This window comes from Bombina bombina, chromosome 8 (genome assembly GCF_027579735.1).
Source record: "Bombina bombina isolate aBomBom1 chromosome 8, aBomBom1.pri, whole genome shotgun sequence".
NCBI lineage: Eukaryota > Metazoa > Chordata > Amphibia > Anura > Bombinatoridae > Bombina > Bombina bombina.
This window is the reverse complement of record NC_069506.1, coordinates 137,579,507-137,602,290: the sequence shown is the minus strand read 5'-3', so window position 1 is coordinate 137,602,290 and position 22,784 is coordinate 137,579,507. Positions and strand designations below refer to the sequence as shown.

Genomic DNA, 22,784 nt, shown 5'->3' with positions numbered 1-22,784 from the left:
ATCTCCTTTCTCGGAGTCTTCTATCTATCTGCGTGGCAACTCTCATTAAGGCCTCTAGGGTTGGAGGAAGATCGATTCTGGCTAGTTCGTCCTTCAACGATTCAGCCAAGCCAAGTCGGAACTGATTTCGGAGTGCAATTGGGCTCCATAATGAATCTGTTGCATAGAGTTTAAACTCGGTAATATAGTCCTCTACCGGTCTCTTGCCTTGTTTAAGGTCTCTCATTTTGGCTTCTGATGATAATTGAATGTCCTTATCGAGGTATAACTCATCCATATTATCAAAAAAAATCCCTAAAGAAGATATAATAGGATCCTGATGTTCACAGAGGTTATCAGCCCATCCTCTAGGTTCTCCTCTAAGGAAAGAGATGACCGTAAGAACTTTGATTCTATCTGTGGGGTAACTGCGGGGTTTCAAGTTGAAAAGTAGATGGCAAGCGTTTTTAAATTGCCTATACAATTTTCTATTCCCGGTAAATGGTTCAGGTAATGAAACCAGAGGCTCAGGTGGTGTCTCATGAGTAGCCTTTACGGCGATAGAATCTTTTATAATCTCTCTAAGTGATTGGTTCTCCACTTGTAGATCTCTCACTGCCTGAGCAATCTGATCAACTCTCTGTGTCAGGTTGTAGACAAGTTGAGGTATATCCGCTGGCTCCATGGTTGATGGCTTAGTATTATGTAATGGAATAGGACTTCTGTTCGAAGCTCAACTGCAGATATTGACTTGTATCACTTCAGTATGTGATTGCACAGAGATGTTGAAGTACAATCAGGATTGTGAGAGTGAATTTATTCTGAGAAACCAATTATGTAGAAGACAGTATGCTACTGAGAGAATGTCTCTGTAAAGGTATCAGTGTCTGAAAAGATTCACTTGTATGATATTATTAGTAATTGCAAAGTTTAGCTGAGAGGTAAAGCTAATTCAAATTCCTTGTAAGCAGGAATTAACACACAGCAGGGTTTTATACAAGCTACAGGTGACTGAGGTCAGAGCACAAATATGTTAACTAAGAAATTCAGGACAGAACGAGTGATGTTACTTTTACCCTGAATGCTTCTGTGCTGTTTTCACTGCTGCAGAGAAAAAATGACACGCTGCTGAAAATCAGAGGAATTTGAGGGAGGAGTTCTCCAGATGGCTGAATCGGCTTCTACGGATCTGAGATAACCTTCCAAAGGTCAAATAACATTGCGGTGCAAATATATACAGTGAGATTGTGAAGCAGGAGGTAACGGTTAATTGCAGAGAAAGAGGTTAGAAAGTCACAGTTCAATCAGCTGTCTCCTGGTAGTAGCTGAAATAGCTCAGCGTGGTTGAAACAAACTGAATCCCTTCAATGGAAACAATGTTGCAAGTTTTCCAAAAACAGACTTAGTTAGGAAGTTCACACGTTGTAGATTTAGGCAATAAATCAAGTAGAGGTTTAGTAATAAAGCTCAGTGGTGCTGCTGCTATACTGTTTAGCTAACAAAATACTAAGCACTGATCGTTGTACACACAGCTGATTTATCACCTTGGTAGGCAGGGCTTGATGACTCATGGCAGATAATTAAAGGTACAGAGCAAGCAAGCCAAATCCCTGACACTAACACCTTCTCCCCATTGATGTCTATGGGGAAAGCGCGCACGAGCATGTATTCTCAACCCTTGGATTTTGTGCGGTATGGAGCTTATCACCACCATATCGCACGCACAAGGTGGCTTTTTAGAAACTTGTAATGGCAGCGATATGGAGGGTAAAATAACGCAACTTTTGTTGCGTTCATTTCACACACTCTATAGCGTAAAACTTGTAATCTAGGTGATAGTGTGCTATAAAATAGTAATTTACTGTAAATAACAGTTAGCAAAGTTCCACAGGTGAGAAATTAAGAGAGCTTGTAATTGGAATTAGTTTAGGACAGATACACTAGTTACTAATCCCTATTCTGCCATTGGTATCAGGAGCCATTTATCATAGTTTATTATTATCAGTGAAGTTAACATGAAATACAGATTTCTGATACTAGATGGAGGTTAAAGTCTATAGTGTATTAGATGCAAAATGCTCATTAGGAAATCCTAAAGAAGTATTTGATGTTTCTATTAAAATATATTTATCTCATAGAAAAACTTGGTCAACAGAATATTTATAAAATGTTTTACCTGAGTGACCATATGAAAATGTATCGAAATATACATTTAATAATAATTATTTTTTAGAAAAAAAATTATATGCAATTTTGTATCACAAAAATGTAATAAGTCCTTTAAAGTTAACAATTATGTTTACTTTGAATCACATTTTACCTTTTTAAAGCTTTATATTCTATGTATGCAAAAAACAAACAAACAGGAAATTGCAAATTATGAGGATGCTCAAGGAAATTCAAGTACACATTTCCTACTGTAAACACATAAATTACCATTCGTTGTTCACCTATGAGACCATGAAACAATAAGTCACTTAGCCTGAGGCATTATAGTACATTGTCTTTGAATCCCCTTAAAGAATAACTGCACTCTTGTTATCCAAAACTGCCCTTTAATCTTCACTTCAATTATTGTTATTTTTATAATTATTAAAGCTGCAACTATGTTCACACATTTACTTTAAAGGGACAGTCAACACCAGAATTTTTGTTGTTTAAAAAGATAGATAATCCCTTTATTACCCATTCCCCAGTTTTGCAAAACCAACACTGTTATATTAATAAACTTTTTACTTCTGTGACTAACTTGTATCTAAACATCTTCTGACCGCCCCTAATCACATGACTTTTAGTTATTATCTATTGACTTGCTTTTTAGCCAATTAGTGCAGTGTCTGCCACTAGCCACAAGCGTGATCACAATGCTATCTATATGGCCTACATGAGCTTGCTCTCCCCTGCTGTGAAAAGTAAATAAAATAGAGGCGGCCTTCAAGGGCTTAGAAATTATCATATGAGCCTTCCTAGGTTTGCTTTCAACTAGAAAACCAAGAGAAGAAAGCAAAATTGTTGATAAAAGTAAATTGGAAAGTTGTTTAAAATTACATGCCCTATTTGAAAAATGAAAGTTTTTTTTGGACTTGACTGTCCCTTTAAAAGAGCTAACTTAAATTTCTGATCGGTTGCAATGATAGAACTAAAAAATTGCAAAGAAGCACATAAAACCTAGTTTATACATTTTTAAAAAATCAGACAACAATGACTACAGATACAAAAATTGTATCCTTTTAAATTTTAATTTTCCTTTATACATTATTATAAAAATAATGTACAAAATCTGATGTCCAAAGTGGGTACATTTTATATTTCATTGAAAATTTTATACATATTCATGTAATGAGATTTATTAACTTTAGACCAGATTTTTATTTTATTTTATATTTATGTCCAATCTTTATTACAATAAATATTTCTCACAATAAATACTCATGTTTAATTCTTGCTATTAAAAATATCTACGGTATATATTTTTTAATACAAATTAACAAGGATTAAAGTTAATTTATTTTAAATATAGGTGATGATATTGATTGTTTTTTTATTATTATATTTTTAGAAAAATTGTTGTTAAAACTCTTAGGCCTAGATTTGGAGTTCGGCGGTAGCCGTCAAAACCAGCGTTAGAGGCTCCTAACGCTGGTTTTGGCCGCCCGCTGGTATTTGGAGTCAGTGATTAAAGGGTCTAACGCTCACTTTTCAGCCGCGACTTTTCCATACCGCAGATCCCCCTACGCCATTTGCGTAGCCTATCTTTTCAATGGGATCTTTCTAACGCTGGTATTTAGAGTCGTTTCTGAAGTGAGCGTTAGAGCTCTAACGACAAAATTCCAGCCGCCTGAAAATAGCAGGAGTTAAGAGCTTTCTGGCTAACGCCGGTTCATAAAGCTCTTAACTACTGTACCCTAAAGTACACTAACACCCATAAACTACCTATGTACCCCTAAACCGAGGCCCCCCCACATCGCCGACACTCGATTAAAATTTTTAACCCCTAATCTGCCGACCGCCACCTACGTTATATTTATGTACCCCTAATCTGCTGCCCCTAACCCCGCAGACCCCTGTATTATATTTATTAACCCCTAACCTGCCCCCCACAACGTCGCCGCCAGCTACTTAAAATAATTAACCCCTAATCTTCCGACCGCAAAGCGCCGCCACCTACGTTATCCCTATGTACCCCTAATCTGCTACCCCTAACACCGCCGACCCCTATATTATATTTATTAACCCCTAATCTGCCCCCCACAACGTCGCCGACACCTGCCTACACTTATTAACTCCTAATCTGCCGAGCGGACCTGAGCGCTACTATAATAAAGTTATTAACCCCTAACCCGCCTCACTAACCCTATCATAAATAGTATTAACCCCTAATCTGCCCTCCCTAACATCGCCGACACCTAACTTCAATTATTAACCCCTAATCTGCCGACCGGAGCTCACCGCTATTCTAATAAATGGATTAACCCCTAAAGCTAAGTCTAACCCTAACACTAACACCCCCCTAAGTTAAATATAATTTACATCTAACGAAATAAATTAACTCTTATTAAATAACTTATTCCTATTTAAAGCTAAATACTTACCTGTAAAATAAATCCTAATATAGCTACAATATAAATTATAATTATATTATAGCTATTTTAGGATTAATATTTATTTTACAGGCAACTTTGTAATTATTTTAACCAGGTACAATAGCTATTAAATAGTTAAGAACTATTTAATAGTTACCTAGTTAAAATAATAACAAATTTACCTGTAAAATAAATCCTAACCTAAGTTATAATTAAACCTAACACTACCCTATCAATAAAATAATTAAATAAACTACCTACAATTACCTACAATTAACCTAACACTACACTATCAATAAATTAATTAAACACAATTCCTACAAATAAATACAATTAAATAAACTAGCTAAAGTACAAAAAATAAAAAAGAACTAAGTTACAGAAAATAAAAAAATATTTACAAACATAAGAAAAATATTACAACAATTTTAAACTAATTACACCTACTCTAAGCCCCCTAATAAAATAACAAAGCCCCCCAAAATAAAAAATTCCCTACCCTATTCTAAATTAAAAAAGTTACAAGCTCTTTTACCTTACCAGCCCTGAACAGGGCCCTTTGCGGGGCATGCCCCAAGAATTTCAGCTCTTTTGCCTGTAAAAAAAAACATACAATACCCCCCCCCCCAACATTACAACCCACCACCCACATACCCCTAATCTAACCCAAACCCCCCTTAAATAAACCTAACACTAATCCCCTGAAGATCTTCCTACCTTGTCTTCACCATCCAGGTATCACCGATCCGTCCTGGCTCCAAGATCTTCATCCAACCCAAGCGGGGGTTGGCGATCCATAATCCGGTCCAGAAGAGGCTCCAAAGTCTTCCTCCTATCCGGCAAGAAGAGGACATCCGGACCGGCAAACATCTTCTCCAAGCGGCATCTTCGATCTTCTTCCATCCGGAGCGAAGCGGCAGGATCCTGAAGACCTCCAGCGCGGAACATCCATCCGGACCGACGACTGAACGACGAATGACTGTTCCTTTAAGGGACGTCATCCAAGATGGCGTCCCTCGAATTCCGATTGGCTGATAGGATTCTATCAGCCAATCGGAATTAAGGTAGGAATTTTCTGATTGGCTGATGGAATCAGCCAATCAGAATCTAGTTCAATCCGATTGGCCGATCCAATCAGCCAATCAGATTGAGCTCGCATTCTATTGGCTGATCGGAACAGCCAATAGAATGCGAGCTCAATCTGATTGGCTGATTGGATCAGCCAATCGGATTGAACTTGATTCTGATTGGCTGATTCCATCAGCCAATCAGAAAATTCCTACCTTAATTCCGATTGGCTGATAGAATCCTATCAGCCAATCGGAATTCGAGGGACGCCATCTTGGATGACGTCCCTTAAAGGAACAGTCATTCGTCGTTCAGTCGTCGGTCCGGATGGATGTTCCGCGCTGGAGGTCTTCAGGATCCTGCCGCTTCGCTCCGGATGGAAGAAGATCGAAGATGCCGCTTGGAGAAGATGTTTGCCGGTCCGGATGTCCTCTTCTTGCCGGATAGGAGGAAGACTTTGGAGCCTCTTCTGGACCGGATTATGGATCGCCAACCCCCGCTTGGGTTGGATGAAGATCTTGGAGCCAGGACGGATCGGTGATACCTGGATGGTGAAGACAAGGTAGGAAGATCTTCAGGGGATTAGTGTTAGGTTTATTTAAGGGGGGTTTGGGTTAGATTAGGGGTATGTGGGTGGTGGGTTGTAATGTTGGGGGGGGGTATTGTATGGTTTTTTTTACAGGCAAAAGAGCTGAAATTCTTGGGGCATGCCCCGCAAAGGGCCCTGTTCAGGGCTGGTAAGGTAAAAGAGCTTGTAACTTTTTTAATTTAGAATAGGGTAGGGAATTTTTTATTTTGGGGGGCTTTGTTATTTTATTAGGGGGCTTAGAGTAGGTGTAATTAGTTTAAAATTGTTGTAATATTTTTCTTATGTTTGTAAATATTTTTTTATTTTCTGTAGCTTAGTTCTTTTTTATTTTTTGTACTTTAGCTAGTTTATTTAATTGTATTTATTTGTAGGAATTGTGTTTAATTAATTTATTGATAGTGTAGTGTTAGGTTAATTGTAGGTAATTGTAGGTAGTTTATTTAATTATTTTATTGATAGGGTAGTGTTAGGTTTAATTATAACTTAGGTTAGGATTTATTTTACAGGTAAATTTGTTATTATTTTAACTAGGTAACTATTAAATAGTTCTTAACTATTTAATAGCTATTGTACCTGGTTAAAATAATTACAAAGTTGCCTGTAAAATAAATATTAATCCTAAAATAGCTATAATATAATTATAATTTATATTGTAGCTATATTAGGATTTATTTTACAGGTAAGTATTTAGCTTTAAATAGGAATAAGTTATTTAATAAGAGTTAATTTATTTCGTTAGATAAATATTATATTTAACTTAGGGGGGTGTTAGTGTTAGGGTTAGACTTAGCTTTAGTGGTTAATCCATTTATTAGAATAGCGGTGAGCTCCGATCGGAAGATTAGGGGTTAATAATTGAAGTTAGGTGTCGGCGATGTTAGGGAGGGCAGATTAGGGGTTAATACTATTTATGATAGGGTTAGTGAGGCGGATTAGGGGTTAATAACTTTATTATAGTAGCGCTCAGGTCCGCTCGGCAGATTAGGGGTTAATAAGTGTAGGCAGGTGTCGGCGACGTTGTGGGGGGCAGGTTAGGGGTTAATAAATATAATATAGGGGTCGGCGGTGTTAGGGGTAGCAGATTAGGGGTACATAGGGATAACGTAGGTTGCGGCGGTTTACGGAGCGGCAGATTAGGGGTTAAAAAAAATATGCAGGGGTCAGCGATAGCGGGGGCGGCAGATTAGGGGTTAATAAGTGTAAGGTTAGGGGTGTTTAGACTCGGGGTACATGTTAGAGTGTTAGGTGCAGACGTAGGAAGTGTTTCCCCATAGGAAACAATGGGGCTGCGTTAGGAGCTGAACGCTGCTTTTTTGCAGGTGTTAGGTTTTTTTACAGCTCAAACAGCCCCATTGTTTCCTATGGGAGAATCGTGCACGAGCACGTTTTTGAGGCCGGCCGCGTCCGTAAGCAACTCTGGTATCGAGAGTTGCATTTGCGGTAAAAATGCTCTACGCTCCTTTTTTGGAGCCTAACGCAGCATTTGTTTGAACTCTCGATACCAGAGTTAATTTTATGGTGCGGCCAGAAAAAAGCCTGCGGAGCGTTAACAGACCTTTTACCGCCGAACTCCAAATCTAGGCCTAAATATTTTTATCTTATTTTAAAATAGTGGCAGGTACCATCACTGCGAGATGTAACAGGTAACAAAGTCATTTTTATATATGTGCATAATATATATCAGACATATCTGAATACAAAATAAACATTTTAAAAGTATTTACAACTGTAATTTTGTAAGTAAAAAGTGTATTGTTTTAAAGCCCAGTGATATAGACCTTGAAAAGTATATTGGGTATATGTTACCTAATTTGCTGCTAATGTCAGTTAAAATTAAGCTACTATACTAGTCAATTATTTGTAATGTTAAATATTGTGAGATCAGGGTTATTTCATATTTCAGATAGAGCATATGATTTTAAACAAATTTCTGATTTACTTAAATTATCTAATTTGTTTCATTTTCTTTGTATCCTTTGTTGAAAACAAAGCACACCTAGGTAGGCTCAAGTGGTGAAAATCATTAAAACTCAGCTGATATGTTATTCTACAGCAAAACAACAAAAAAGTCTTGTAATTACAAGCTGTACTGTCCCTTTAATAAGAGATATCTTTATTCCATTGTAATATCACAACTATTTCTCATAAATATGTTTGCCTTGACTCAAATAAACTACACCAAAATAAGGTTTTGATTACCTACTCTGTTTAGAGGCAAGAAGCAAAATTCCCCTAAATGTTTGGTTTGATGCCAAGTATAACTGATTTGCTTTCTAAGATAATTGAATAATTACAGGTTCAAGATAATCTTACTATCTACTGTCTGCAATGTTTTTTCAAGCCTTAATGTGTTATGAGTGAAATACCAGGTGTCATTAAGAATATTGTGACCTTATTCTTTTATGCAGTATTGTTTTAAATAGATTGGGCTATTGAACTGTTCCCAATGTTCTATTTTACTTGCTGGAGTGTATTGTTTTTAAATAGCTACTTTAACTTTATTTTCTCATTTGAAATAGCTGCCTGTGCTCATTGAAACTGCCACCTTCTCCACTGGGGAAGGAGAAAGAGAGAGAGCACAACTATTTGAAAGGTTATTCCTACTGCAACGTTGAATCTAATGAATTTGTTTCAGCTGTAATTACTTTGTTTTGATAAAACTTGTGTGAAACTAATATTTTGCTGAAAAAAATGTGGCACGACATCCGTACTGGAAAACAATGACTTCCACTGACAAGTATGATACCAATAACAAAAATGTTTGACAACATTACAAACCAACACATGCACAAAAAAAATGCTTTAATAAGGATCAAGAAAATGAAAAAATTAACAACTTTGGGTTAGAATACGAGTGGAGTGCTATCCTTAGCGCAAGGAGCATAAATGCGAGATCACAGTGTTCTTTACTCTCAAATCCATATCACATGGCGCGCTATTTAAATAAATACAATTTAGTTTGCGTGAAATCATGGTAATTTGTACTCCCCAAATTTTATATGGGCAGCGTTGAGCTGTAATGTGAATTCGTATTACAAGTTGAAAGTAAATCACTCAAATGTTTCAAATTCAAATCAGCCAATAGAATGAAAGCTTTTTCAATTGGCTGAGTTGAATTTAAAAATGAAAATCAGCCAATAGGAATGCTGGGGTACCCCTATAGAAAATGGGTACCTTGCATACAAAATTCAGTGTGCAGCTGGTGATCACATGAAGAGGATCATTGATGAAGATAGGAAGATGAATGAAGACCGAAGTTAAGAAGATGGAGTGCCGCCGGGATAAAGATAAGAAGATTGTTGCCGGTATGAAGATGGAGCGCCGATGCCCGGATTAATCTTTGCTGAGTACTATCTTCTGGGTTTAGTGTTTTTTGTTTTTCTGGACAGCAAAATAACTAAATGCCCTTTGAAGGGAAATGCCCAGCCAAATGTTCAGGGCATTTTTTAGAGTAGTTTTTTTTTAGATATATTTTTTTGGGGGATGTTAATGTTATAAGGTTGTATTTTTCTTTTCTTCAGAAAAAGGGCTAATAAACTTTAGGGCAATGCCCTACAAAAGGCCCTTTAAAGGGCTATATTTGTAGTTTAGTATAGGTTTTTTGTGGGGTTTTAGAATAGGCATAACTCTTTTTTTATTTTTTGTAATGGTAGATTTTTATTTTTAAGTACTGGTAGGTTTAGGGGTTAATAATTTAGAGGGGTAGTTTATGATGTGGGGGTGTGGGGGTTTAGGGGTTAATGGTGTAAAGGGGTAGTTTGCAATGTAGGGGAATAGCAGTTTAGGGGTTAATAGTGTAGAAGGGTAGTTTGCGATGTGGGGGTGTCACGGTTTAGGGGTTAATAATGTAGTGGGTTACTTTGCGGTGGGGGCTTTGTGGTGGTTTAGAGGTTAATATTGTAGTGGGGACTTTGTGATGGGCTATGTGGTGGTTTAAAGGTTATTAGAGTAGGAGGCTTATAATGATTCAGGTTAGCGCGAGAGTATGGGTGTTGTCAATAGGAAAGTACTTAACGTGATCGCGATATTCTAAGTTCTGCTCTTTGCGTGAGTTGGGTTAGCACTCAAGCGATAACCATTTACTTTCAACTTGTAATACGAGTGTTGCCCGACTCGCAAAAGAAGCAGAAGTTGAGCAGTGTTAGCATGCGAGCAGGAGTGGTTTTTACCGCTCCACTCATAATCTATCCCTTTGTCAGTTTTGATATTGTTGAGACAAGACTGCGAGTAGATACATTACGTGGGCTACTTCGTCTTTTAAATCCCACGTGCTGAGTTGTAGTTTAGTTTGAAAAGTCCTGGTCATGCCTTAAGAAAATCAGGAACCTTTTTAAATGCCTTCGTTGTGCAACTGTGATATTGTGGAGAAAAAAAATCTGTTCTATCCAGTGACATTACTTTAACATAAAACAGACGTGAATATTAAAGGGACATGAAACATACATATTTTTGTTTCATGATTCAGAAAGAGCATGCAATTTTAAAAAACTTTCCGATTTACTTCTATTGTCTAATATGCTTAATTCTCTTGATATATTTTGTTGAAAAGCATATCTAAATGTGCTCAGTAGCATGTTATTGGTTCACCCATGTGTATAGCTATTTCTTTAACAAAGGATACCTAAAGTATGAAGCAAATTAGATAATAGAAGTAAATTGGAATGTTGTTTACATTTGTAATGCAACATGAACTACAGGTTAACTTTATTATGGGTTTATAAACATTTTAGATGTTTCATTTGTTCTCTTGCAAATGAGGGGGCTTGATTGTCTGTAGCTGCAAAGAAACCTTCAAACAGGGAATTTGAAAACGCCTCCCCCTCATGCAGCTTCCTTGCAACAACTCTGTTTTTGCCCCTTTGTGACAGCACCACACATTTGTGGAGATGTCACCAACAAGCCCCAGGTTTCATTCCCTAGGCTCTACAAGGCCACCAACAATCCCCAGGCTGTAGTGTGGGAAATCATTGAATAGATTTAGAACAGCTATCTCCCGTTGTGATGTCCACGGTTTGTCATACCCCCACAGGTTGAATGCACCAAAAAAATTTAAAGAAAATTAAAAAATACTGATGAATTTCATCAGTATTTATCCATTTTATTTAAATTACCTTTAAGGGGTTACATACTTACCTTTTGCATGCTGGAGAACCGCTAAGCCACTAAGCTAGTTTCTTTCTTCCCAAAGACCTGGTCATGCTAATAGGAGGCTTAGAGCGGTAGATCCCAGAAACTGCACTAAAGGAGAAGGTTTTTAGTGCAGGTCCTGGGAGCCGTTAAGCCTATTAGAACGGCTGAGGCTCTGAGGAGAAGAGGACCAGCTTGGTGTGTCTCTCTAGCACACTAAATGTAAGTATAGCACAACAAGTGAGCTTTTTTCATCTGTAGCTTAAGAATATTTACATCCAAATTCTGAAAAAGTTGGGACAGTAGGGAAAATAAAACAAACAAACAAAAAGGGCCATTTGGAAATTCAAGTCACCCTGTACTATATTTAAAACACATTAATTGATGTTTTACTTTGTGGATTTAATGTATTTCTGAAAATATACACTCATTTCAAATCTAATGACAGCAACAGGTTCCAAATAAGTTGGGACAGGGGCAATTTAGGACTAATAGCGATGTGACAAGTTGAAACAAGATGGTGAGGCAATCGTGTAATCTTAGTATATAAAAAAAAGGCCTAGTCCTTCAAGAGCAAGGATGGGTCGAGGCTTGCCAATCTGCCAACAGATGCATCAGTGATTAATCCATTCAACATTCCCCAAAGTCAAATCGGTAGGATTTTAGGCATTTCACCTTCTACAGTGCACAATATAATTAAAAGATTCAAGGAATATGGTCAAATCTCGGTTCGTAAAGAGCAAGGTCGAAAACCACTTCTGAATGCACATGATCTCTGATCCCTCAGATTTCACCTCCTCAAAAGCCATCAAGAGTCTAAAATGGATATCCTGACATGGGCTTGGGAATACTTTGGTGAACCTTTGTCAGTCAACAACATTCGCTGCTGCATCAACAGATGCAAGTTAAGGCTTTACTATGCAAAGCAGGAGCCATACATCAACACTGTTTCAGAAGTGCCGCTGACTTCTCTGGGCTTAGTCTCATCTGAGATAGACCGTAGCACATTGTAATCGTGTTTTGTGGTCCAACGAGTTAACATTTCAAATAGTTTAGGGAAAAACAGCCGTCATGTTCTCCGGGCCAAAGAGGAAAAGGACCATTCAAGCTGTTATCAGGGTCAGGTCCAAAAGCCAGTGTTTGTCATGGTATGAGGGTGTGTCAGTGCCCATGGCATGGGTAACTTGTACATCTGTAAGGGCACCAGTAATGCAGGGAGATATGTATACATTTTGGAGCAACATATGCTGCAATCAAGACGTCGTCTTTTCCAGGGATGTCCCTGCATTTTCAAGCAGGACAATGCCAAACCACATTCTGTCCGGATTACAAGTGCATGTTTGTGTAAGCAGAGAGTGTGGGTGCTAACATGGCCTACCTGCAGTCCTGACCTGTCTCCGATTGACAATGTGTGACGCATTATGAGGCGCAAAATAAGGCAACGAAGGACCCGTACAGTTGCGCAGCTGAAGACATGCATAATGGATGAATGGGGGAAAATTTTGCTTGCTAAACTTAACCAACTGGTGTCTTCAGTGCCAAAATGCTTAATAAGTGTTATTAAAGGAAAAGGTAATGATGCACAGTGGTTAACACTTAACAGCCAACTGTCCCAACTTTTTTGGAGGGTTTTGCAGTATCAGGTTTGAAATAAGTATATTTTCAAAAATACATTAAATTCACAAAGTAAAACATTAAATAATGTGTTAATAATGAATTTTCAATATAGTACAGGGTGAATTGAATTTTCGAATGACTTTTTTTGTTTGTTTTTTTCCATTTTCCATACTGTTTAGTTTAAAACAAAACAAGTACAGAATAATGCAGCCAGCGTATATTTTATGAAATTTCCCCAAAATATTTGTTACGAAAGATTCGGAAGACATTTTTTATTGCTGCACAAGTCTAGTAATGAAAACAATGGCTGTGTAGAACGTAGCAGTATTAAGCTTTTATGAAGTCTGGAATCTGTGCAGTTCTCACAAAAAAATTAAAAACCCAGTTAAAATACAGAAATTAAGGCCAAAATGAATAATGAAAGTATATTTTGAAGTTGTTTTATTTTACTTAATTTAAAATGGTATATTACAAACTCAGGCCTAGATTTGGAGTTTGGCGGTAGCCGTGAAAACCAGCGTTAGAGGCTCCTAACGCTGGTTTTAGGCTACCTCCGGTATTTGGAGTCACTCAAAAAAGGGTCTAACGCTCACTTTTCAGCCGCGACTTTTCCATACTGCAGATCCCCTTACGTCATTTGCGTATCCTATCTTTTCAATGGGATCTTTCTAACTCCGGTATTTAGAGTCGTGTCTGAAGTGAGCGTTAGAAATCTAACGACAAAACTCCAGCCGCAGAAAAAAGTCAGTAGTTAAGAGCTTTCTGGGCTAACGCCGGTTCATAAAGCTCTTAACTACTGTACTCTAAAGTACACTAACACCCATAAACTACCTATGTACCCCTAAACCGAGGTCCCCCACATCGCCGCCACTCAATTTAATTTTTTTAACCCCTAATCTGCCGACCGCCACCTACGTTATCCTTATGTACCCCTAATCTGCTGCCCTAACATCGCCGACACCTATATTATATTTATTAACCCCTAACCTGCCCCCCACAACGTCGCAGCCAGCTACCTACAATAATTAACCCCTAATCTGCCGACCGCAAAGAGCCGCCACCTACATTATAGCTATGTACCCCTAATCTGCTGCCCCTAACACCGCCGACCCCTATATTATATTTATTAACCCCTAATCTGCCACCCTCAACGTCGCCTCCACCTGCCTACACTTATTAACCCCTAATCTGACGAGCGGACCTGAGCGCTACTATAATAAAGTTATTAACCCCTAATCTGCCTCACTAACCCTATAATAAATAGTATTAACCCCTAATCTGCCCTCCCTAACATCGCCGACACCTAACTTCAATTATTAACCCCTAATATGCCGACTGGAGCTCACCGCTATTCTAATAAATGTATTAACCCCTAAAGCTAAGTCTAACCCTAACACTAACACCCCACTAAGTTAAATATAATTTTAATCTAACGAAATGAATTAACTCTTATTAAATAAATTATTCCTATTTAAATCTAAATACTTACCTGTAAAATAAACCCTAATATAGCTACAATATAAATTATATTTATATTATAGCTATTTTATGATTAATATTTATTTTACAGGTAACTTTGTATTTATTTTAACCAGGTACAATAGCTATTAAATAGTTAAGAACTATTTAATAGCTAAAATAGTTAAAATAATTACAAATTTACCTGTAAAATAAATCCTAACCTAAGCTACAATTAAACCTAACACTACACTATCAATAAATTAATTAAATAAAATACCTACAATTACCTACAATTAAACCTAACACTACACTATCAATAAATTAATTAAATACAATACCTACAAATAACTACAATGAAATAAACTAACTAAAGTACAAAAAATAAAAAAGAACTAAGTTACAAAAAATAAAAAAATATTTACAAACATAAGAAAAATATTACAACAATTTTAAACTAATTACACCTACTCTAAGCCCCCTAATAAAATAACTAAGCCCCCCAAAATAAAAAAATGCCCTACCCTATTCTAGATTACTAAAGTTCAAAGCTCTTTTACCTTACCAGCCCTGAACAGGGCCCTTTGCGGGGCATGCCCCAAGAAGTTCAGCTCTTTTGCCTGTAAAAAAAAACATACAATACCCCCGCCCAACATTACAACCCACCACCCACATAACCCTAATCTAACCCAAACCCCCCTTAAATAAACCTAACACTAAGCCCCTGAAGATCTCCCTACCTTGAGTCGTCTTCACCCAGCCGAGCCAAATTCTTCATCCAAGCGGAGCAAGAAGAGGTCCTCCATCCGGTAGAAGTCTTCATCCAAGCGGGGCAGAAGAGGTCTTCCATCCGATTGAAGTCTTCATCCAAGCGGGATCTTCTATCGTCATCCATCCGGAGCGGAGCAGCAGGATCCTGAAGACCTCCGACGCGGAACATCCATCCTGGCCGACGACTGAACGACGAATGACGGTTCCTTTAAATGACGTCATCCAAGATGGCGTCCCTCGAATTCCGATTGGCTGATAGGATTCTATCAGCCAATCGGAATTAAGGTAGGAATATTCTGATTGGCTGATGGGATCAGCCAATCAGAATCAAGTTCAATCCGATTGGCTGATCCAATCAGCCAATCAGATTGATCTTGATTCTGATTGGCTGATTCCATCAGCCAATCAGAATATTCCTACCTTAATTCCGATTGGCTGATAGAATCCTATCAGCCAATCGGAATTCGAGGGACGCCATCTTGGATGACGTCCCTTAAAGGAACCGTCATTCTTCAGTTGGACGTCGCAGGATGAAGATGGGTCCGCGGTGGAGGTCTTCAGGATGGAGCCGGTCCTCATCGGATGAAGATAGAAGATGCCGCTTGGAAGATGATGGTTGCCGGTCCGGATCTACTCTTCTTCCCAGATAGGATGAAGACTTTGGAGCCTCTTCTGCACCTCTTCAGCCACCGGATGATGGATCGCCAGCCCCCGCTTGGGTTGGATGAAGATTTTGGAGCCAGGACCGATCGGTGAACCTGGTATGGTGAAGACAAGCTAGGATGATCTTCAGGGGCTTAGTGTTAGGGTTATTTAAGGGGGGTTTGGGTTAGATTAGGGGTATGTGGGTGGTGGGTTGTAATGTTGGGGGGGGGTATTGTATGTTTTTTTTTACAGGCAAAAGAGCTGAACTTCTTGGGGCATGCCCCCCAAAGGGCCCTGTTCAGGGCTGGTAAGGTAAAAGAGCTTTGAACTTTAGTAATTTATAATAGGGTAGGGCATTTTTTTTTATTTTGGGGGGCTTTGTTATTTTATTAGGGGGCTTAGAGTAGGTGTAATTAGTTTAAAATTGTTGTAATATTTTTCTTATGTTTGTAAATATTTTTTTATTTTTTGTAACTTAGTTCTTTTTTATTTTTTGTACTTTAGTTAGTTTATTTCATTGTAGTTATTTGTAGATATTGTATTTAATTAATGTATTGATAGTGTAGTGTTAGGTTTAATTGTAGGTAATTGTAGGTATTTTATTTAATTAATTTAATGATAGTATAGTGTTAGGTTTAATTGTAACTTAGGTTAGGATTTATTTTACAGGTAATTTTGTAATTATTTTAACTATTTTAGCTATTAAATAGTTCTTAACTATTTAATAGCTATTGTACCTGGTTAAAATAAATACAAAGTTACCTGTAAAATAAATATTAATCCTAAAATAGCTATAATATAATTATAATTTATATTGTAGCTATATTAGGATTTATTTTACAGGTAAGTATTTAGCTTTAAATAGGAATAATTTATTTAATAAGAGTTAATTAATTTCGTTAGATTTAAATTATATTTAATTTAGGGGGGTGTTAATGTTAGGGTTAGACTTAGCTTTAGGGGTTAATACATTTATTAGAATAGCGGTGAGCTCCAGTCGGCAGATTAGGGGTTAATAATTGAAGTTAGGTGTCAGCGATGTTAGGGAGGGCAGATTAGGGGTTAATACTATTTATTATAGGGTTAGTGAGGCGGATTAGGGGTTAATAACTTTATTATAGTAGCGCTCAGGTCTGCTCGTCAGATTAGGGGTTAATAAGTGTAGGCAGGTGGAGGCGACGTTGAGGGGGGCAGATTAGGGGTTAATAAATATAATATAGGGGTCGGCGGTGTTAGGGGCAGCAGATTAGGGGTACATAGGGATAATGTAAGTAGCGACGGTTTACGGAGCGGCAGATTAGGGGTTAATAATAATATGCAGGGGTCAGCAATAGCGGGGGCGGCAGAATAGGGGTTAATAAGTGTAAGGTTAGGGGTGTTTAGACTCGGGGTACATGTTAGAGTGTTAGGTGCAGACGTAGGAAGTGTTTCCCTATAGGAAACAATGGTGCTGCGTTAGGAGCTGAACGCGGCTTTTTTGCAGGTGTTAGGTTTTTTTTCAGCTCAAACAGCCCCATTGTTTCCTATGGGGGAATCGTGCACAAGCACGTTTTTGAGGCTGGCCGCGTCCGTAAGCAACTCTGGTATCGAAAGTTGCAGTTGCGTTAAATATGCTCTACGCTCCTTTTTTGGAGCCTAACGCAGCCATTCTGTGGACTCTCAATACCAGAGTTATTTTTATGGTGCGGCCAGAAAAAAGCCAGCATTAGCTACGCGGGTCGTTACCGACAAAACTCTAAATCTAGCCATCAATTTGTTTAATATCCCTTAAATTGTTGCCATTATAGGCTGTAATATGCTATGTGAATAATTATGGAATATAAATAACAAAATCTAAATAAAATTATATTTTCTTATTTCAGACCAAGTCTACGTTATTACAGACATCTACTAGCTGTTGTTTTTGCAGTTGAAGAAATCAATAGAAATCCTTTGCTTCTTCCCAACATCACCTTAGGTTTTGAGATGATTGATAGTTGCATGTTTGAATACAGATCTCTGCAGAGCACATTACAGATGCTGACAGGAAATCAAGAAAATATTCCAAAATACCAGTGCAGAACTAAAGGAATACTAGCTGGCTTTATTGGTCACCTGTTATCCTCTTCCACATATAGTATTGCTGGACTTACAGGGATCTACAGATATCCCCAAGTGAGTATTGAATACAAGATAAAATAATTTTGTCATCTGAGTATAGATAACATTTCCAAGAGAAATGCTATAGGTGAATTTTAAGTAAGTACTGTGTTAACTTAATGGTGGCCAATTGATTATGGTGCGAGCAGACATGATCCGATATTGCGGATCATGTCAGCTGCACATCTAAAAATGCAGACAGCATACGCTCTCGGCATTTATCATTGCACCAGCAGTTCTTGTGAACTACTGGTGCAATGCCGCCCCCTGCAGATTCGCGGCCAATCTGCCGCTAGCAGGGGTGTCAATCAACCCGATCGTATTCGATTGGGTTTATTTCTGTCCGCCGCCTCAGAGCAGGCAGACAGGTTATGGAGCAGCACTCTTTAGACCGCTGCTTCATAACTTCTGTTTCCGGCGAGCCTTCATACAGAGCTTGATAAATATGCCCCATTGTCTGTGAAAACCACATTAATTTTAGCTATGTCCCAATAATGTTCACTGAATTTAGTTTACACTAATCTGGCCAAAGGCCTTGGGTGACTTTGCAGCCATCTTCCTTTTCAAATTGAAGACCATATGAGTAGGAACCAAAAATTATACTTTTTTAAACTGATCTGATATAATATTAGTAATATATCTCATTAAAGGGCTAGTAAAGTCAAAATTAAACTTTTATGATTCAGATAGAGAATGCAATTTTAAAAACTTTCCAATTTACTTCGGGTATCAAATGTCCTTTGTTCTCTTGGTGTTTTTTTATTGAAGAGTAAAACTAGGTAGGCTCAAAAGAGCTCAAGACGTGCACGTGTCTTTAGTACTTTATGGGCCAGATTACAAGTGGAGCGCAAAATATTGCTTTAGTGCTCCACTTTGTAAAACAAGTTTGTGTTCACATTGCTGGGAAGCATTGCGCTCATGAGAGCGCTCTTCCATAGGCTCCTATGGGAGCCTCATTCTGATTCCGTCACAGATGGCATCAGAACCTTACGCAGGGAAGAGGTAAGTAGCGTAGCGATGGACAGCACTTAGGAAATATATATGTATATGTTGATATACATATATATTATGTGTTTATATGTACATATACATATATTAACACATAAATATATATGTATATAAGAAAAAACAATAAGCACAAAAAGTCCCAAATATATGGCTTGCAAATTCAAGGGGTACCTCAAAAAGAGGAAAGGTTGCAAATAGCGAAGTCCTGCAACACACTAAGAGGTAAGTAATGAAGGGTTAATGTGCTCACATACTCTAGAGCTTAACATCAAGCTCTAGATATAAAGGGGCCGATTTATAATTTGTCGGACGGACATGATCCGCTGTCGGCATTTAATATTGCAAAAGCAGTTCTGGTGAACTGCTTGTGCAATGCCACCCCCTACAGATTTGCGGCCATTTGGCCGCTAGCAGGGGGTGTCAATCAACCTGATCGTATTTGATTGGGCAGATTGATGTCCGCAGCCTCAGAGGAGGCATACGAGTTAGGGAGCAATGGTAAATCAGCTCCAAAGGCTCTTTGAAACTCCAAATGGAGACACAAAAGTGGCACTTACAATGGATAAATATAAAATATTTATTGTTAAAAAGTGATATCACCAGACATGTTATAGAGAATATACCATAGCAAAAATCACGGACCGTTATAGTAACACAATGTCAACTTATAGGTGGAGACTGACCTTTTGAACCTAAAAGCCGTATCTCAGAGACGTGTTACTATAAACGGTCCGTGATATTGGAGGTTCTTGCTATGGTATATTCTCTATAACATGTCTGGTGATATCACTTTTTAACAAGGCGAGCTCAATGGATCAGCCAATAGGATGAAAGCTCAATCTTATTGGCTGATTGCAACACACAATAGGATTTTTTTCCCCTTAAATTCCTATTGGTTGATAGAATTCTATCAGCCAATCAGAATGTAATGAATGCCATCTTGGATGACACACCTTAAAGGGAAACTTCATTCTTCATTGACCATCGTAAGGATAGGATGCTCCGTGCTGGATGTCTTGAAGATGGAGCCTCTCCGCGCCGGATGGATGAAGATAGAAGATGCCGTCTGGATAAAGATTTCGGCCCGCTTGGATGAATAATTCTGCTGGCTTCAATGAGGACTTCTGCTGGCTTCGATGAGGATGGATGTCCAGTCTTCAAAAACTGTAAGTGGATCGTCGGGGGTTAGTGTTAGGTTTATTTAAGGGTTTATTGGGAGGGTTTTATTTTGAGAGTAGGGTATGGGCAGTAAAAGAGCTAAATGCCCTTTTAAGGACAATGCCAATGCAAATGCCCTGTTCAGGGCAATGGGGAGCTTAGACTTTTTAGTTAGGGTTTTATTTGAGGGAATTGGTTGTGTGGGTGGTGGGTTTTACGGTTGGGGGGTGTTTGTATTTTTTTTTACAGGTAAAAGAGCTGATTTCTTTGGGCCAATGCCCCGCAAAAGGCCCTTTTAAGGGACATTGGTAGATTAGTGTAGGCTAGGGTTTTTTTTATTTTGGGGGGTCTTTTTTAATTTGATAGGGCTATTAGATTAGGTGTAATTGTTTTTTATTTTTAATACTGTGGGATTTTTTTGTAACTTATTGTTTGTTTGTTTTTGTAACTTTCACCTAGATTTCAAGTTTTGTGTTAGAGGCTATGCGGTGCTAACAAGCAGTTTTGTCTCACCGCTCACTTACCTGCATCACTGGTATTACGAGTTTTCAGAAACCCTTAGTTAAAAGACAAGAAGTAAGAGTTGAGCAAAATTTTGCTCATTACCGCACTCCAATACCAGCGCTGCTTAAGTCAGTGGTGAGCTGGTCGTACGTGCTCGTGCACAATTTCCCCATAGGAATCAACAGGGAGAGCCGGCTGAGAAAAAGTCTAACACCTGCCAAAAAGCAGCGTAAAACTCACTAAGGCAGCCCCATTGATTCCTATGGGGAAATAAAATTTATGTCTACACCTAACACCCTAACATGAACCCCGAGTCTAAACACCCCAAATCTTACACTTATTAACCCTAATCTGCCACCCCCGACATCGCCGACACCTACATTATAATTATTAACCCCTACTCTGTCGTGCCGGACACAGCCGCCACCTACATTATATGTATTAACCCCTAATCTGCTGCCCCCAACATCGCCGACACCTACATTATATTTATTAACCCCTAATCTGCCACCCCCAATGTCGCCGCCACCTACTTACACTTATTAACCCCTAATCTGCCGCCCCCAACATCGCCGCCACTATAATAAACATATTAACCCCTAAACCGCCGCACTCCCTCCTCGCAAACATTAGTTAAATATTATTAACCCCTAATCTGCCGTCCCTAACATTGACGCCATCTACCTACATTTATTAACCCCTAATCTGCTGCCCCCAACGTCGCTGTCACCTACCTACACTTATTAACCCCTAATCTGCAGCCCCCAACGTCCCCGCCACTATAATAAACATATTAACCCCTAAACCGCCGCACTCCCACCTTGCAAACATTAGTTAAATATTATTAACCCCTAATCTGCCGTCCCTAACATCGACGCCACCTACCTACATTTATTTACCCCTAATCTGCCATCCCCAACATCACTGCCACTATATTAAAGTTATTAACCCCTAAGCCTAAGTCTAACCCTAACACCGCCAAACTTAAATATAATTACAATAAATCTAAATAAATATTACTATCATTAACTAAATTATTCCTATTTAAAACTAAATACCTGTAAAATAAACCCTAAGCTAGTTACAATATAACTAATAGTTACATTGTAGCTATCTTAGGGTTTATTTTTATTTTACAGGTAAGTTTGTTTTTATATTTAAACAAGGTAGAATAGTTACTAAATAGTTATTAACTATTTAATAACTACCTAGCTAAAATAAATACAAATTTACCTGTAAAATAAAACCTAACCTAAGTTACAATAACACCTAACACTACACTACAATTAAATAAATTAACTAAATTAAATACAATTACCTAAATTAAATTAGCTAAAGTACAAAAAAACATAAACACTAAATTACAGAAAATAATAAACAAATTACAGATATTTAAACTAATTACACCTAATCTAATAGCCCTATTAAAATAAAAAAGCCCCCCCAAAATAAAAAAACCCCTAGCCTAAACTAAACTACCAATAGCCCTTAAAAAGGCCTTTCACGGGGCATTGCCCCAAAGTAATCAAATCAGCCAATAGGATTGTGCTCGCATTCTATTGGCTGATTGAAACAGCCAATAGAATGCAAGCTCAATTCTATTGGCTGATTGGAACAGCCAATAGGATTTGTTTTACCTTAATTCCGATTGGCTGATAAAATTCTATCAGCCAATCGGAATCTAAGGGACACCATCTTGGATGACGTCACTTAAAGATACCTTCATTCAGTTTTAGTCGTCGGATGAAAAGGATGCTCCGCGTCGGATGTCTTGAAGATGGACCCGCTCCACGCCGGATGGATGAAGATAGAAGATGCCGTCTGGATGAAGACTTCTGCCCGACTGGAGGACCACTTCGCCCGGCTTGGATGAAGACTTCTCCCGGCTTTGTTGAGGACTTCGGCCTGGCTTGGATGAAGACTTCTCCCGGTAAGTCGATCTTCAGGGGGTTAGTGTTAGGTTTTTTTAAGGGTGTATTGGGTGGGTTTTATTTTTAGGTTAGGGACTTTGGGCTGCAATAGAGCTAACTGCCCTTTTAAGGGCAATGCCAATCCAAATGCCCATTTCAGGGCATTGGGGAGCTTAGGTTTTTTTAGATAGTATTTTATTTGTGGGGTTGTTTGTGTGTGTGGTGGGT

The 22,784-nt window shown here is 38.3% G+C and overlaps 1 protein-coding gene across 1 annotated transcript in view; it reads left to right on the top strand.

The window, feature by feature from the left end:
* The first annotated feature begins 662 nt into the window (after nt 1-662).
* LOC128638885 (vomeronasal type-2 receptor 26-like) overlaps nt 663-22,784 on the top strand; it is a 170,152-nt gene continuing 148,030 nt past the window's right edge. The window contains exons 1-2 of the mRNA XM_053691013.1: nt 663-850; nt 17,700-17,991. Of these exons, the coding sequence (XP_053546988.1) occupies nt 663-850; nt 17,700-17,991 (480 nt within the window). The remainder of the gene's footprint in view (nt 851-17,699; nt 17,992-22,784) is intronic.